This window comes from Macrobrachium nipponense, chromosome 2, assembly GCF_015104395.2.
Source record: "Macrobrachium nipponense isolate FS-2020 chromosome 2, ASM1510439v2, whole genome shotgun sequence".
Taxonomy (NCBI): Eukaryota; Metazoa; Arthropoda; class Malacostraca; order Decapoda; family Palaemonidae; genus Macrobrachium; species Macrobrachium nipponense.
In genome coordinates, this window is record NC_087201.1 from 60,435,757 (window position 1) to 60,453,256 (window position 17,500).

The following is a 17,500-nucleotide window of genomic DNA, read 5'->3' on the forward strand; positions in this document are numbered from 1 at the left end:
CTACGACCATGAGTTATTTTTTGTTGTATTTTACATGACATTGTGCACATTTACATATATAGAAATCTATGTAACAGCTAATATAAAACAGTGCAAATATTACGACAATGTGTCTCAAGCATTTCGGAGATTTGCGGCCGAGATTCTGCGCGTGGAGGGAAGGAAAAATTTATTTTTTAATTCACCATAAATCGAAATATTGTGCTAAAGACTTCCAATTTGTTTGAAAATAAAGGTAAAGGATTTTACCATTTCGGTCGAGTCAAAGTTGACCAAATGTCGATTTTTTTCTATTTATCATGATTTATATGCACATATTTCAAAAAGTAATAAAAGCTACGATCATGAGGTATTTTTTTGTTGTATTCAACATGAAATTCCACACATTTTCATATATAAAACTCTGTGTAACGGCTAATATAAAACGGTGCAAATATTACGACAAAGTGACTCAAGCCTTTTCGGAGCTTTGCAGTGGGAAGGAAAAAGTTTTTTTCAAAAATTCACCATAAATCGAAATATTGTGCTAGAGACTTCCAATTTGTTTCAAAATTAAGGTAAATTATTGAATATCACTAGAATGTTAGATTTTTTGCTTACCCAAAAACCCATATATATATATATATATATATATATATATATATATATATATATATATATATATATATATATATATATTATATATATATATATATATATATATATATATATATATATATATATATATATATATATATATATATATATATATATATATATATATATATATATATATATATATATATATATATAATATATATATATAGTATATATATATATATATATATATATATATATATATATATATATATATATATATATATGTGTGTTATAATATATATATATATATATATAGATATATATATATATATATATATATATATATATATATATATACAATGACAGCGGGCAAACAAGCCATACATTCCAACAGCGGTTCCAGCATGTGAGCTGTTGTCTTGCTGGAACCCCTGTTGGAATAAAAAAAAAAGAAAGAAAAAAAAATATATATATATATATATATATATATATATATATATATATATATATATATATATATATATATATATATATATATATTTATTACATTTCTTTTTATTCTGGTACGAATACATAACTAAAAGGAATGCAGGTGAAAAACTTTTTTTTTTTTTTTTTGCAGTACAAATGAAATAATAAAAAAACATCAATAAATACAGAGATATAAAAACTCGTAATAAATATAAAACTAAACATAAAATCAATGCAGAATACTCATTCGTAATCCTGACTCTTCGTTTTACTCTTGTTGTCTCCCTCCTCCATTGAAGAGTCTTGCATTTTTTACTCTCGATATGACGAGGTACAGGTGGAGGAGGGAGACTCGCACCCTTACTCCTGATGATCTGCCGCCCTCCGGCGGCCCTCTGCGCCCTCCGTTGTCCCTTAGGCAGGCGCACTCCAATATATGACTGCAGTGTGGTACTTGCGGTCACACTCCCCAATCCTGCAAAGAGCTATATTGCAGGTGCGACAGAAGAACCAGGTGTCTCTCCTTCTGCCATTCATATGGCACACCCTACACCATTTCTGCACTCTTGTAGGGGGTCCAGTGTGTGATCTCCTGGCTGCAGCCGACATACAGGGTCCACTATCCGACGGGAAGTCGGAATCTGAGCACGGGCGGGATCATCAAGGGCGGTGGCAGCAAGGGTGGCAGCAGCAGGGGCGTCGGCAGCAGGGGCGTCGGCAGCAGGGGCGGCAGCAGCAGGGGCGGGGCAGGCAGCATGGGCGGCTAGGGGGCGGCCACAAAAAAGCAGCAGCAGCGACAGCAGCAGCAGCGGCAGCACCAGGGGCGGCGGCAGCAGCGGCAGGAGCAGGACGGCCGAAGTTGGCCCTCCTAACATCACATCTGCCCTTTCCTCTAGGGGCATATTTGGAGCTCAGGGCAGGGGGGTGGTGATGGAAGGCCACTCATCGGGATTAAAGTTGATGAGGGCATTCCCAGCCACCTCGAGAAACTGGATGTGGGACAATCTCCGGAGATCCGAATTGTAGTACCCACAGTAGAGGATGTAGGCATTCTGGAGGGCCAACTGAACTATGTATATGAGTAGCCTCTGTGTCCACCTCCTGGTTCTCCTGGCAAAGGGATAATACTGGATGAGTTGATGAAAGAGATCAATTCATCCCATGTGCCTATTGTAGTGCCCAATGACGGTAAGCCGCTCGACACGAAACTCTTCATACGTAACTCGGCCCTGCTGACGTGTCTTCTTCTGCTGAACGACCTCTTCTTGGATGGGCTCATGACTCGTCGTAATCATGGGGACGAGTCAGACCCCCTTCCAACAGATGACGAAGACAGCTCCCTTCCGCCGCCACTCTGTCTCTCCTCTTGCCAGATGTTGCGGCTGGCTAGCGAACCTCTTGAGGACATTCGGGGCCCCACGCACCAACCGAAGGGTACCACTGACGTGCACATCTGCTTCTTACAGTTCCTGGGCCAGGGATACCGAGTTAAAATAATTATCCATAAACAGGTGGTATCCCTGGTTATGGAAACGATCCACAAGACTAAACACAGTGTCACGCATCATGGAGAAGACCCCAGAATACACCGAGAAGTCCACGACGTATCCAGTGTTGGACTCCGTAATAAAAAACAATTTCACTCCTTATTTCTTTGGCTTCTTGGGGCTGTGCACTTTTATGCTGAGACGTCCTTTGTAAGGCATCATCCCCTCATCCAAAGAAAGGTTCTCTCCAGGAACCACGAGAAACTGGCACCGTTCACGAATGTAATCCAACACTGGGCGGACTAAGATGAGGCGATCAGGGATATTCCGGGGTATGGCCCTTTGGTTGAAGGCGTTGAAATACCTGTCCAATGCCAGGAAACCATCATGGGCCATAATGCCGGGCACATTGGGCATACTTAAAAAAAATTCCACCTCCAATATTCCCTGACGTCGGCAGCAGGCATCATTCCAAAAAAACATGGTGCCCCAAAAAATGCGCCATGTCCGTGAGGTTACAGCCCCGCCAGCGATACAACAACGTCGTCCGCAGTTTGTCACAGCTTAACCGAGCGTAGTGCGCCATCTCTGCTACCAGGTATTTCAGCAATTCCCGCATCAGGAACAGCTGAATTAACCCCAGAGCAGTGAGAGGAACAGGTACAGTGAGCCCAGGTGCTGCCGTGAATGGGTGCATGTTAGGTGGGGTGGGGTCCTCCAACCGACCCTCGTCGCTCTCAGACAAACGGCCTTCACCTGGCTGGCACAACGTTCCACCCTTCTATGTGCCTGTGCGCATGCACGGTTTCGCACTCGAACCCCCTCCCACTGGCCCATCTCCCTCACTTAGGCCCTCGCTTTCTGTGTCGTCCTCAACAACAAAACTAGACAACGACAGCTCTTTCTCCGCCTCCTCCTCAGACTCCCCCTCATAGGCACTAAAGCCACTAAACTCCAACTCACTTTCAGCCTGTGACCCTCGTAAGGACATTGGGGGCAAATATTCATCATCACTAACATCAGGAGTGATGTCCTCGTCACTAGATGACCAACCGCCATCAAAATGAGGACTTACGAGCTGCTCCCAATCAAGCTCCAACATGTAATCGTCTATGTCCTTTGGTTCGAGGCCTCCCAAATGCCTACAAATGCCCCTCAGGACACCCTGATGCTTCCTAGGGGTAGTAAAAGGCACACGATGTGGGGCTTGAACACTTTCGGCCACACGAAACGGCGTTGAGGAGCTAGGTCATCTTGCTTGCTTGGTCCCTCTCCAGCATCCAAGTCCAAAATACATCTCACACGATCCCTACCAAGAGACAAAACGGGCCTTTCGCGCTCCATCCGACGTTCAGACATCCCTACGTACGTCTTGTACCACCACAAGTACTCAAACACTCGCAAAAGTTCAACAAAACACGATTGTGGCAAAAGATCGCTCTCAGACGACACGTCGCTGATGCTTGCTGGTGTGAGAAGAAAGCAATTCGCGCATGCACGGCTGGGTAACGCTTGTAAACAAAACAACAGCTTGATCCGTGAACTCCCAGCATCCCTTAAGGCGCTTGATTCAAAAGTTTTCGCCAAGTAGGCCTATAACTATTTTTCTGCGAAGTTTTAAAAAACTTTTTTGCATTGACATATTATATGTCAATTAAGCACCCAACAGACAATTTTCGTCAATGTAAAATACGTCCAATAGGCATTTAAGGGTTAACTACCCGCTAAAATTATTCTATCGGGAAGTAACGTAACTGTTTCAAGTCATTAATCATCTCCATAATTTCTTTACTCTAAGTGACCAGTAATGTAACTTCTTCCTTTGTAATTACTCAGTAATGTAACTGTTCCCCTTAAGTGATTATTAAAGTAAGATTAATGTTTGTGAGATCGAGTATTCAGTGCCTTACATATAATTGCATCGATCCTCTATCATGTGTACGGCACACCCTTGCTCATATTGAAACCGCTGCCATTAAGATATGCTATTTATGTTACTAGTGGATTCTGGATTCTCTCCTTGTGTTATTCCAGGATTCTCACCCTCCTTTGCGTCTCCTACGTACCACTTGTCCGGCCAGACTGGCCACCTATTTATCTACTTGAAGATCTAATCCATCATTGATCAAAATGGTGTTATCTTTTCTTTAAAATGATTGTGGGTGTAAATGTAAGTAATTAAGCTAACCCTAGGAGTCTGCATAAAATACTTACTATGAAACAGGCCCTCGGCCTCTTTTTACTTTAGTGATTGTACCTCGTTGTTCAAGTCAGATGCAAATAGAAGTCAGTTACCCACAACAGTTGTGCACTTCCCAGACACAGTACTAATACTTTGCAACCTATTGCTAGAATATTGTTGTTGAATGAGTATAAGTGCTTAGCAAGGGACCATCAGTAATTAGCAGTTGCTATAAGCTGGTTTCAAGAGAAGAAACGAAAATGTAAAACCGAGCATAAAGCTCACTACAAGGGCACATGAAGAGAAAAAAAGTGCCCACAAGGGTTAACAAAAGTTCTGAATGCTACAAGAGTTGGAGATAGGAAAACCTTGAGCCACGTGCATGCTAATTCAGTTACAAGAGAAGAGAAAGTAATTAACCTTAGCTTTTTACTGCTACTGCATGTTAGCTCATATCCCTTCATAGAAGGTGAGTTAGGAAGTGTTATTTAAAAGAAAATAGTGCCATATTTTCTTTGCCAGTTTTATCTAGGGAATCTACGTGCCTAAAGCAGCCAAAACAGCCAAGTGCGTGCGAAGAACCACGTGGGCTCGTATCCCACCACTGGATCTCTCTCTCTCTCTCTCTCTCTCTCTCTCTCTTCATGCTTACCTTACAGACCTTACAGCTCGTTCGGGTTGCCCCAGGCCCCTCAGTGTGAGGCACCTTTAATGTCTACCAGAGAATTGCTAATGCATCTTCCGGTATATTTTGCATCTTCCAATCTTGGACAGTCTGGGATGCAGCTTAGATATTTGTCGAGCTTATTCTTAAACACATCTACGCTCACTCCTGATATGTTCCTCAGATGAGCTGGCAATGCGCTGAATAGATGCTGCATTGTTGATGCTGGTGCATAGTGGATTAATGTCTTGTGTGCTTTCCTTAGTTTTCCTGGTATAGTTTTGGGCACTATTAATCTACCTCTGCTTGCTCTTTCTGATATTTTTAGCTCCATGATGTTTTAGGCAATTCCTTCTATCTGTTTCCATGCCTGTATTATCATGTAGCGTTCTCTTCTCCTTTCTAAACTATATAATTTTTAAAATTATAGTCTTCTCAGTAGTCAAGATCCTTAACTTCCTCTATTCTAGCTGTAAAGGATCTTTGTACACTCTCTATTTGTGCAATATCCTTTTAGTAGTGTGGGTACCATATACTGCAATATTCAAGTGGACTACATACATCCATTTCATAAAAAATAATCATGTGTTCGGCTTTCCTTTTTTTGAAGTGCCGTAACAACATTCCCATTTTTGCTTTGCATTTTGCCAATAGTATTGCTATTTGATCATTGCATAACATGTTCCTATTCAACATCACACCAAGGTCTTTAACTGCTTCCTTATTTGGGATTGTCTTGTTATTAGGTCCCCTAAATGCATATAGCTTTCCTTCTTTATCTCCATAATTTATTGATTCATGTTTATCAGAGTTAAATACCATCCTATTTACCTCTGCCCATTCATATATTTTGTTAAGGTCTCTTTGTAGCAAGTTCCTATATTCATCACAAGTAATTTCTCTACTTATTCTTGTGTCATCGGCGAAACTACTCACTTCCGAGTCCTTAACATTGCTGTCTATGTCTGCAATCATAATAACAAATAGCAATGCAGCTAACACCTTACCTTGTGGCACACCAGATATTACCTTGGCTTCATCCGAGTTCTCATCGTTTGCAATCTCTATCTGTTTTCTGTTGTGTAAAAATTCTTTTATCCATCTTCCTACTTTGTCCACTATATTATGTTTTCTAATTTTCATCACTAATCTGTTATGGTCTACCTTGTCAAAAGATTTTGCAAAGTCTAGATAAACCACATCTGTTTCTTTTCCGTTTATCATATTTTCATATATGTTCTCACGGTGAACTAACAGTTGGGTTTGTGTACTTTTTCCAGGAACAAAACCATGCTGTCCTATATTAAACAAATTATTTTTCATTAAATTTTTCATAATATTTTTCTTCATTACCCTTTCATACACTTTCAGAATATGTGACGTTAGACTCACAGTCCTATAATTACTTGCCTCTAGTCTTGATCCACTTTTGAAAGTAGGGGTGATATATGCTAATTTATGCCCATCATAAATCTTGCCTGTATCTACACTTTGCATTAATAACATTCTGAGCGGCTATGCGATAGAATGAAAAACTTTCTTTAACAAAATGGCAGGGACACCATCTGGTCCAGCTGCTGATCCATTTTTAATTTTCATTAATAGCCTGCACAATATCAGCTTCATTATTATCTATGTCCGATAAATATTCACTATTTTCATTTCTTATTTTTGTATCATTATCTTCATTGTCAATTCTAGGGGTAAATTCTCTCTTATATCTTTCTGCTAATATGTTGCACATTTCCTTTTTTTTATTCGTTAATTGCCCTTCATTTCTTAGAGGGCCTATTTCTACTCTTCTCTTATTCATCTTTTTCATACATAAGTACAATAGTTTTGGGTTTTGCTTGATATTTACTATGATCTTTTCTTCTAAGTCCTGTTTTTCATTTTCTTTTGATTGTATAATCTTTTGCTCTGCATTTTCTATCTTACTTTTTAGTTCCATCACTTTCCATGCATTCTTTTCTTTTGCAAGACCTTTTTCCTACTTTCTGACTTTCTGGAACAAGATCCTTTTGTCTCTTGGTATGCATGACAGATGTTTATTTTTCTTCTTTGGTATATATTTATCCACTATTTTCTCGAATATTTTATATAATATATCCGTATTTACCTGTATATCATTTCTTATGAATATGTTTTCCCAATCTTTGTTTAATTCTTCATTTATTACTAACCATTTTATAATCTTACTATAGAAATTGTATTTTCCATATCCTTCCCACTTTTCCATCTTTGCTTATCTCTGTTTTCCCTTGCTTTGGAATGGACTGTTAATTCTATGCCATTAGGGTCTGAAATACTTGTAATATACACTATTATTTCTTTAACATAATTCCCCTTATTATCCTTTCTTGTTGGCAGGTGATTTATTTGTTGAATGTTGTGTTCTAGTGGCATATCTAATAGCTTTTCGAATTGCCTTTTATCTTCTGCACTACTATTACTTTCTTTTTTATATGTATAAACAGCCACAATCTCCTATTCGTACTTTCCAATCTATGAAAGGAAAGTAAAAATCTCCTGATAGGAGTATAGTCCAGTCTTTGTGATTTCTACATATATCATCCAATTTTTCTATTAGTTTGTCAAACTCTTTAGTATTAGGGGGTCTATATATTACATTGTTCACTAATTTTTCAGATTCAAATTCTACTGCATTTAATTCACATTCTGAGTGACTATATTTCTTGTATATTTTTCCTTGATTTATGTCTCTCCCATATATCGCGGTTCCCCCTTGATTCCTATTTTTTTCTATATGATCTATAAGTTTGGAACCCCTTTATCTGATCATCATTACCAGTCTCTTGGGAATACCAGGTTTCACTTACATTCATTATATCTATTTTTTCAGTTTAGGTTAGTTCTTCTAAGAACTCTATTTTGCTTTTTACGTTACTCATAACTAAACCATGCGCATTCATCAGTATGATGGTTTGCATGTCTCTTTCCTGTTCTGGTATGTTGTTCTTTTCTTTATTTCCAGAAATTCTGACATTGAAAAATCCAACTTTTCCATACATTTGATCTTTCGTCTTCATATTTATTCATTTTGTGTATGAATCTGCATTTATCTCCGTATCTGCACCATCCCCTGGCATCGTATATACAGTGCTTGTTCCTTGGACTCTATCTGGGAGCTGATGCTTGAATTCTCGATGCTGACATCCTTCATCTCATGTTATTTGTTCCTTTCTGTATTTGCTTAATTTTTATTTTGGTTTTTGTTATTTAATTGATTTTGATTCATGGCTACAGGGTGCATATATCTACATTTTTTGCTGAACTTACAACCCTTCCTTCTTTTAAGTTTTTGCATATTTTTGGATGCAGATTGCTGCATTCATCTTCATAGCCGTCTAGGTATGCACATTTGCCATAAATTTCATAATTGTGACATACCTTGGGATGCCTGTAGTAACATCTTCCACCAAATCTGCAATTCCTTCTTATCAAAGGGGTGCAGACTGTGTCTTTCTTTTTTCTTTTTTTTTCTTTTTTTTTTGCTCTTTCCCATCAGTATGAAGATCTAGGTAAAGCCTCTTCGGGATTTTATTTTGTGTTGTCATGCCGTAATTTATTTCATCGTATGTATGCTGCTGTATTGCCTCATTTGTAGTATCTATGAGTATCTCTGCATCCATACTCTTGTCCTGTTCTTTGTTTTCATTATTTTTTTCTATCACTTCAGTTTTATTTTCTTCTTTTCCATTTTCCTCTTCTTCCTCATCTTTTTCATCCTCTATTATTTGCACATGAAGTCTCGATTTAATAACATTATCTAACCATGATACATGTTGAGCAAAGTACTCTTGTGTCCTTACTTGTATTATGGAACTCGTATAGGACCAAGTCTATGTTATATCCACATTCCCATGAAGATCATCTCTTTTAGCCCCTTCAGTGCTACTTTTAGGGCCACCCACACGCTATCCCTACCAGATGGCCAATGCTGCCTTTGATGAGCTTCAGGCTCTCTCCAATTTGGAGAAACAAATGGGACTGAAAGGCCTGGACCTACTTAACTGAGTAAAGACTGAGAGAGCTACAGTGAAGGAAAGAAAAATTAACCCGAGAGAAGAGGGAAGAAGCAGAGAGAGCAGAGAAGGAGAAAGAAAGATTAGCCCAAGAGAAGAGGAAAGAGGCAGAAAGAGCAGAGAGGAAGAAGGAAAGATTGGCTCAAGAGAAGAGGGAAGAAGCAGAGAGAGATGAGAGATAGAAAGAAAGGGCACATCAACTTGCTATGGCAACCCCCTTCACATTCCACGCTCAACAGCATGGGATCCCTCATTAAGCCATGGGACAAGGCTGAGCCAGAAGCCTGGCTCAACCATGTTGAATGGATGTTAGACAACTACAAGCCTGCTCCCAGTAAAATAGCTCTCATTCTGGGGAGGCATTTAGGAGGCAAGGGTCCCACCACATTTAACACTGTCTAGGTCTGGGATCAAGGGAACATTGCCCTAGTCTGCATGGTGATAATAAGAGCTATTGAGATAATCCCGAACTGATAGAGGTAGAGATGGAGAGGTTTGCCTAAAGAAGCTGGCCAAACCTGGTCAGAGTGGGTGGCAAAGAAAATGCCAGCTGTTCATAGATGGCTCAATGTCTCCAAGGCTATGTCAGTGGAGGAAATCCTGAAGCTTTTCCAGTTAGAAGATTTCCTCTCATATGACCCTCCTGATCTTGCCACTCATCTGGTGGATAGGGCTCCCCAGACAATTGTAGTGTGCTGTCAGCGGGCCGACACCTTCGATACCACCATTCACAACTCAGCTCCTTCAGGAAGACAATTTGGCCTGCAGCCCCCACTACTGCTAACTCCCAGCCAAACCAGAGGCTGAATAATCCACCAAGTAAGCCCATGTTTGCATGCTGCAATAAAGCTGGGCACTCCACAAACCAGTGCCACTCCAAGGCGGACCCCCAGCACCCGGCTCCAGCTAAACCCCAAAATGGGCACCCTAAAAATCAGAACACCAAAGGCTGGCCATTGGACATGGATCAATAGGCCTCCTCCCTCATCAGGGACAGTGCCAAAACATGATTTCAGCAACAGCTATTGTACTACTTGTAAGGTATGTGGGCAAAACCCTTCACGGGCCAAATGCCTCAGTAAAACCGCTACTCCCGCCATTGTCATGGCCATGACAGATCCTTTATCCCTAGTGGTGACTCTGGTGTGCCAGTGTATGTATATAATACAGGAAGATAGATTTCCCTATGGAGCTAAGATTGATCCGCACCAGCTCGTCACAGTTGAGATTCTTGACCACATCAAAATGATTCTTCCTGCCATCCGGTTAAGAGTCATAATACTGAGTCACCGATCTAAATTATGTACGCTTGCAGTAGTGACTTATATCCTTGGAGGGTATGATGTCCTGCTGGGACAAGATTTTAAGTCTCCTCCTACATTTAGATAATCCAAGGACCCACGCCCTTCAATAGCTTCAGTAAGCTCCCACGGTCCTCATAGACCTCAATCTAAATCACTGCCAGTGCCAACTGAAGGCCCTGGGTAGTGCCATGCTTGCCCATCATATTTGTGTGTGCTGTTGTTATTTTAAGGCCATACGAAAATTTTACAGATAATGACACTTTTTTAATCTGAAGATTCATTTCCTTTCTTTTCTTTCTTTTTGGGGGATAGGAAAGGATGAATATAATTGGGTGAAGGGTGAAGGTAGGGGATTTGTAGGTACAGGGACAGGTTGAGAGTAATTATGAAATTGAAGTAGTTGTAGGAATGAATGGAAGGGGGCAGGCCCCTTTGCTTTGGTGAGAGTAAGTTTGATGTGTGAAATTGGCAAGGTAGGGGCCACTGGAGGTGATGTTGATGATTTTCTTTTTCCAGTGAAGGATGATGCTGTTGTTAAGATGATCAATCAGATTGCTTGCATATTTTAGATGTAGAATTTGTTCATTTACGTTGTTATGATATAAGGGATTAGGTACTTAGTAGTGGATTGAAGAGATTGAATCTTTATAGGGAGGGATAGGTGAGCTGGACAAGGAATAGCAATGAATTGTAATTAGGTGTTGTAGAATTAGGAATTTAGTGGGGATATGTAAATTATTTGTGGGGATTAAGACATAATGTTTTTTTGTAGATACTTACCTATGCACACCTATACACACATATATTCATTTTTCTAAGTACATATACATGCACATACATAGAGTTTTTTTAGACACTTATGAACACACACATGCATACACACACATATGTACTTGCATACACACACATATGTACTTACCTACATACAAATCTACACATACATACATATATACAGTTCTCTCTCTCTCTCTCTCTCTCTCTCTCTCTCTCTCTCTCTCTCTCTCTCTCTCTCAACTCACGTAGATTGGATCCTTAGGCCCTACTCTTGACAATGCCTTGAGGTCCCTTCTTCCTTCCTTAGTTAGTATCCTGTTCCTCTCCAAGAGGTTATCGTCAGTCTCAGCCAAACTATCCCGTGTCCTATTGGCCAGTCTATGGTATCCTACAGCTGAAGCTCTCTATTGTTGCTCTTTCATGTAATTACCTTATATTATTGCAGTATGGGGGGGTTAATTCTTTGTATGCTTTTCTCATGATTTTATTCTGGGTGTCTTGTAACTGTCTCATTGTGGTTTTGCATGTTGCTGCTAATATTGCTGATGGGTACTACTCCAACTGTGGTCTTACCAGTGCTTTGTATAATGTTAGGTACGTTTTTGTGGAGACTGAGCTGAATCTTCTAATTTTCTTAGCTGTTGCCTCCTCTTCTCATGCAGTTCAGCAGATGGTGATTTAACCTGTTCTAGTGAATGTGACCCCAAGGACCTTGATGGAATTCCTAAAGAGAATCCTTCTGCCATTCACAATTACACCAGGCGGTTTTTGAATTGACACAGATAGGAGTTGGAATTTTCTTTTAATTGTAGCTATTTTCCATTTCTTCTCACATTCGTTTATACTCTCTATTGTTCTTGCTATTTTTAGGTCTAGCATGTTTTTTCTTCGTTTGTTCGGACATGTTATTACCTGTGTATGGTCCTCTGCGAATATAATCTGGTGGCAACCTGCAGTGGGGCCCGGGACATCTCTGGTATAAAAGTTAAAAAGGATGGGTGCCAGCACAATCCCCTGAGGAACTCCACTTACTAGTGCGAATTCAGGGCCTGTCATTCTCCCCATTCTAATTTGAGCTTTCCTGTTGTCCAGGAAACTGCACAATCGCCCTACAGTGAGATTTGGCATTGTAATGGTCATAATTTTGTATTTCGGGCCATTGTGCCATACCTCATCAAAGGCTTTTACAATGTCCCTTGAGACCACATTGCACCCTTGTCTTTCAGTTTGTGACAGAGCTATGTTTCCATAAAGTACTGCTGTGGGCAACTGGGTTCCTCTTCCTTTTGTTAGCCCATTTTCATTAAGGAATCTCACTAGTATTTCCTTTATCTGATCGGCCAGTTGCTATGTTTGATTGGTTGCACCAATACTCCGTGTGTATACGTAAGTAGTTCAGATATATATATATATATATATATATATATATATATTATATATATATATATATATATATATATATATAATATATATATATATATATATGTAATATAATATAATATATAATATATATATATATATATATATATTAATAATATATATATCTATATATATGTGTGTGTGTGTGTGTGTGTGTGTGTGTTTGTGCGTGCGCGCGCTTGCGTGTGTGTAAAAATATCTAAAGTATAACCAAAGAATTCACTAGATTTAATGATTAACGTTACACCTGATGTCAACAAATTTATATGCCTATGTACGAGTAGGCCAAATTCAGATATGTACGTATAGTTATTAAGAAATTAATGCAGCTTGCTTTTTCGTTCCCAGTTTATTCCACCTCGGATTCGAAAGAATGGAGGGAGGCGATATCTAACCCTCTTTTTAATGGCTTGTTCCTTAATGTAATGCACACACACATGTACGTGTGTGTGTGTATTCATATATGTGTGAGTATTAGACAGCGTCAACAAAGACCATTCTCACATTCACAATTTTCCAATAGAATCTTGTTTTAAACCTATATGCAAAATAGAGTAAATTATGTTTATATTTAGTTACCCATGCGTAGAATTTAAACGTTCTCTGTTATGGGAAATACTGTCGTTTTCTGTGGTCCATTTTCTACCATGGCAGATATCACACTTGAACATTGATTTGCCTCCATATGAAGTTGCCTGTTTTTGTTTAAATCTTAAGCCATATCAGGCCTTAGTACCTCAAAAGTTCACTTTAATTGAATGGGAAATTAATAGACATTTTTAAGTTAATATTTTTCAAAATAAATCCGCATCAGAGGATGCAGAAAGGTAATGTTACACCACAAGAAATGTAGGTACTGTGTAAAAGAGAGCTGTATCCGCAACCAACATCGGGTGACCAGTAGCAGCACCGCAATCCGCGGGTGACCATAACAAAACGTGCCGTGCTTGGGCAAACTCTCGTCACTCTACCTGTCAGGTACACTACACCTGTCGATCGAGAATCCATATCTAGACGACCGATAGCGGAATTTGATGAGAGAATTACACGACACAGACCCTGCGCCGTTGCTTTGAATGTTAGTGGAAGAAATTCTAGTGTTATCGAGAGTTATTCGGGTAGTGAGAAAAGGAAAAGATGAAGGTCTTTGACAAATCGGGTCACTGGAAGGAGATGGTGAGGTGATAATTGTTTGTTTCCCTCGAGTGTCTCACGAAGAAGAGAGTTATGGGTAATATGTTACCCTCGTAGTATCGGTCTCAGTTTAAAAGATGAAGTAAGTATATCATGACATTCTGTGTTCCTAAGCGTTTCCACATTGCTGGCCCCTTACTTAGTAAATCAGATAGAATTTGCCTTACATTGAATTTTCACTTTTATTTATCAAGTAGAATTAGTGAAAAAGGCATCATGACTTTTTTCAAGATTGAATGATAGTTGTCTTTCACAGACCTTTCCCTTCTGATCAGTATTGTCGTTTCGCATTAATTTCACAACAGTAGTAATGTATAATATTATGTATTATTAGTACTAGTTTTAGTAACAAAACATGCAGTATGAAAAATGTACTATAGAATTTCTATTATTGCTTTTGTAATTGCCATTCTTTTTTGTAAGACAACTTTCCATACAGGAATCTTTCATATAATTCCTTCCGTAGATGGAAGGAATAAAAACATCAGCATCTTCTTAACAGCTGTAACTGATTTTTTTTTTTTTTTTACATCAGAAGGAAAATGCCAAATTTTTATCAAACGAAAACAAAAAAAAACTTCTCGAAAACACCTTGCAAGGTCTGCTATGTAACAGAATATCCTGGAGATGGAAAACAGAAATGTTGGTCAGGTAGTCTTATACAGAAACTAATTAACTATGTATTAAGCTAATTTGCATTTTGGGTAATTATAAAACATAGCCGCGCATACAGGCATGTATGTATATGTGTAAGACAAGCGAGAGAGAGAGAGAGAGAGGGGGGGGGGGGAGAATCATAACATTGACCGTTCACTCCCAATTGTGTGACCATCAGCACGCATGACTACTACGCTTTGCATGATCTACGTTGTTCTCTGAACAAATTGTCTGGTATTGTGTCACGCAAGCTTGCTTTGTCAGGATTGCTTTAATGGGCCCTTTTTTCCTTTTCAAATTAAATCTATGATAACAGTACATGAAAATTCAACCATCTTGGAGTTTTTTGCTTATCAGAAAATATTCATCCGAACAAAATTATTATCATACAGAAGGAACTACTTTGTAATAGAGTCAGCTGTTTTGTCTTTATTGCATACTTATGTTAACATTTTCTTTAGAGCTTACACAGAACACATTTAGCAACGAGAACCCACAAAGGTCATACCTGTTCGTGGGAGGGTTAATTTATGGAAGTGGCAATATATGCCTTGTTCATCAACCTGTTACTGCAGTAGTTAAACTGAAACTTAATCTAATTTCCTGTCCTCAGAATATACCGCAGGAAAATGGCGAGGGGAAATATTCTTATTACAACTCTTCACTCCTGCTGGAGTTCCATTGCTATTGAACGCATTCTTATAATTCTACACTACAGACTTTGGCCTCGAGTATTTCGACAGCTTTAAAGATAAAAGGTCGAAAGATTAATGAAATCCGAAGTGCCAACTTTGTCACAGCAACATGGTGTTGCAAAAATAAAAACCGTTACCTTTTTTCAAATAATCTGTAGTTGAGCAGAGTTTGTACATTTCAGGTGTGTGCTAGAAGCGATCAAATCAAGGAAAGTGCAGTCCTGGTAAGGGTATTTTGATGAAATAAAGAAATCACGAGACTATTATAACGCAAATTTATTTTAAGGAAAGAGATAGAAACGAAGTATTTCATATCTGAAATTATATAGATAAAAACCACAATTCTTCAAGTTAGTGACAGACCAATGCCAACAGTTGAAGGAATTCCAGGATCTGAAAAAGTTCTTAATTCTATTACGAACGAAGCTGGAATGACTGGAAAATCTATAAAGCAGTCAACTAAGTTGAAGATCTATTTATAGATGGCATCGTTCCAGATTATCCAAAGCTGAACAAACATGTTCACGAACACTTTTATCTGGAAAGTTAAATATCGCACAAAACGATTTGCAGATGGAGGGAGCAGTTATCAAAATAGCTTCACACATATACTTAAATATGTGTGTGTGTGTAGGTCTGACGACGGATGAATGAATTTTAAAGTCATAGTTTAAGGATGGTATAGGTAAGATTGGGTCCAGTGAGAGAGAAAGCTGTAATAGTAAGTGTATATAGTTCACGAATGAAAAAGAATTAGCTGAAGGAGAAGCTTTTTGGGTTGAGAACCTGTGTCTGTTTCTGCCTGGGTGGTTATGCTAGATGGCGGAGAGGGAGAGAGATGGTGTTGGTATGTACCGAGTTTCTAGAGCAAATGAGAAAGAACAGTCTTGTGGAAGTGGGTTAGAGGCAATGGTGAGGATAAAGGGTTTGCTAGATCATGCATTAGTATAACATGAGTGTAAGAGCAAGTTAGTGTTAGAAAGGTGAGAAGAAGAGTGGCTGGATGTATATCTGATCATTATTTGGTTGAACTGAAAGTCAGGAGAAATATGGGATTCATGTTGGGGTAAAAGGGGTGAAAATGGGGATGTTAATGTTGCCCCGTAGGGGGTAGTGAGTGGCGTCAGTGTACCTCATGCGGTACACTGTAGGCATTACTCAAGGTTCTCTGCATCATGCTTTCGGCCCGTAGCTGCAACCATTTTCGTTCCTTTTACTGTACCTCCTTTCATATTCTCATTCTTCATCTTACTTTCCACCCTCTCCTAACGCTTGATTCATTGGGCAACTTCGAGGTTTTCCTCCTGTTACACCTTTCAAGCCTTTTACTGTCAATTTCCGTCTCAGCGCTGAATGACCTCATAGGTCCCAGTGCTTGGCCTTTGGCCTAAATTCTATATTTAGCTCAGCTCAGTTGAGACGAGAGTGACAAGATGAATGTGAGGAAAGCATATACGAAGAAAATTAATGAAATATGTACTACTAGAGTAAAGTCCATTGAGGTGGAAGGAGCAGATAAACAGTATCATATCAATTTCCTTGGCAGGATTTTAAGGGCAGTAGAGACGCTTTTGGTGTAGGAGTGCAGGGTGAGAGAATGAAAGAAAATTATGTGGTGGGAGCAGTAAATGAAAGGATTAATGAAGGAAGAGGATTATTTGAGGAACAAGTGCAGAAAAAGTTAGAATATCGTGTACATGTACACAAGAATGGATGTGGTATCCAATTAGAATATAATAGAAAAGAGGCCAAGAAACAAAAGTAGAGGGGGATAAGTTGATTTACAGAGAAACAGAGGCTGAGAGAAACGTTAATGAACAAATGAATCTCAAAATAAAAGAGTGAGCTCAGTCCTAAGTCAGTAGAGCACTGGAACAAAATTATGGATGTAGAAGAAAAAGGAGAGGTAGAGCTGGATCACTCAAGAGTGGAAAAGGCCATTGTAAGTGAGTGATTGTTGAGGATGTGAAACTCAGTTTGAATGAAAAGACACCAGAAATTAACATGATTAAAAGTTTTATACAGCAA

The 17,500-nt window shown here is 39.0% G+C and overlaps 1 protein-coding gene across 3 annotated transcripts in view; it reads left to right on the forward strand.

Moving 5' to 3' along the window:
• LOC135220631 (uncharacterized) overlaps window positions 1–17,500 on the forward strand; it is a 189,872-nt gene that overhangs the window by 100,570 nt on the left and 71,802 nt on the right. For 2 of the 3 annotated variants that reach the window (XM_064257944.1, XM_064257946.1), the window contains exon 1: window positions 13,831–14,202. The exons of the other annotated variant lie outside the window; for it this stretch is intronic. Coding sequence is in view for 1 of the 2 variants with exons in the window: in XM_064257946.1 (XP_064114016.1) it covers window positions 14,198–14,202 (5 nt within the window). In the remaining variant the exon portion in view is untranslated. Of the gene's footprint in view, window positions 1–13,830; window positions 14,203–17,500 lie in introns of those variants that run through there. 3 annotated transcript variants of the gene reach the window in all.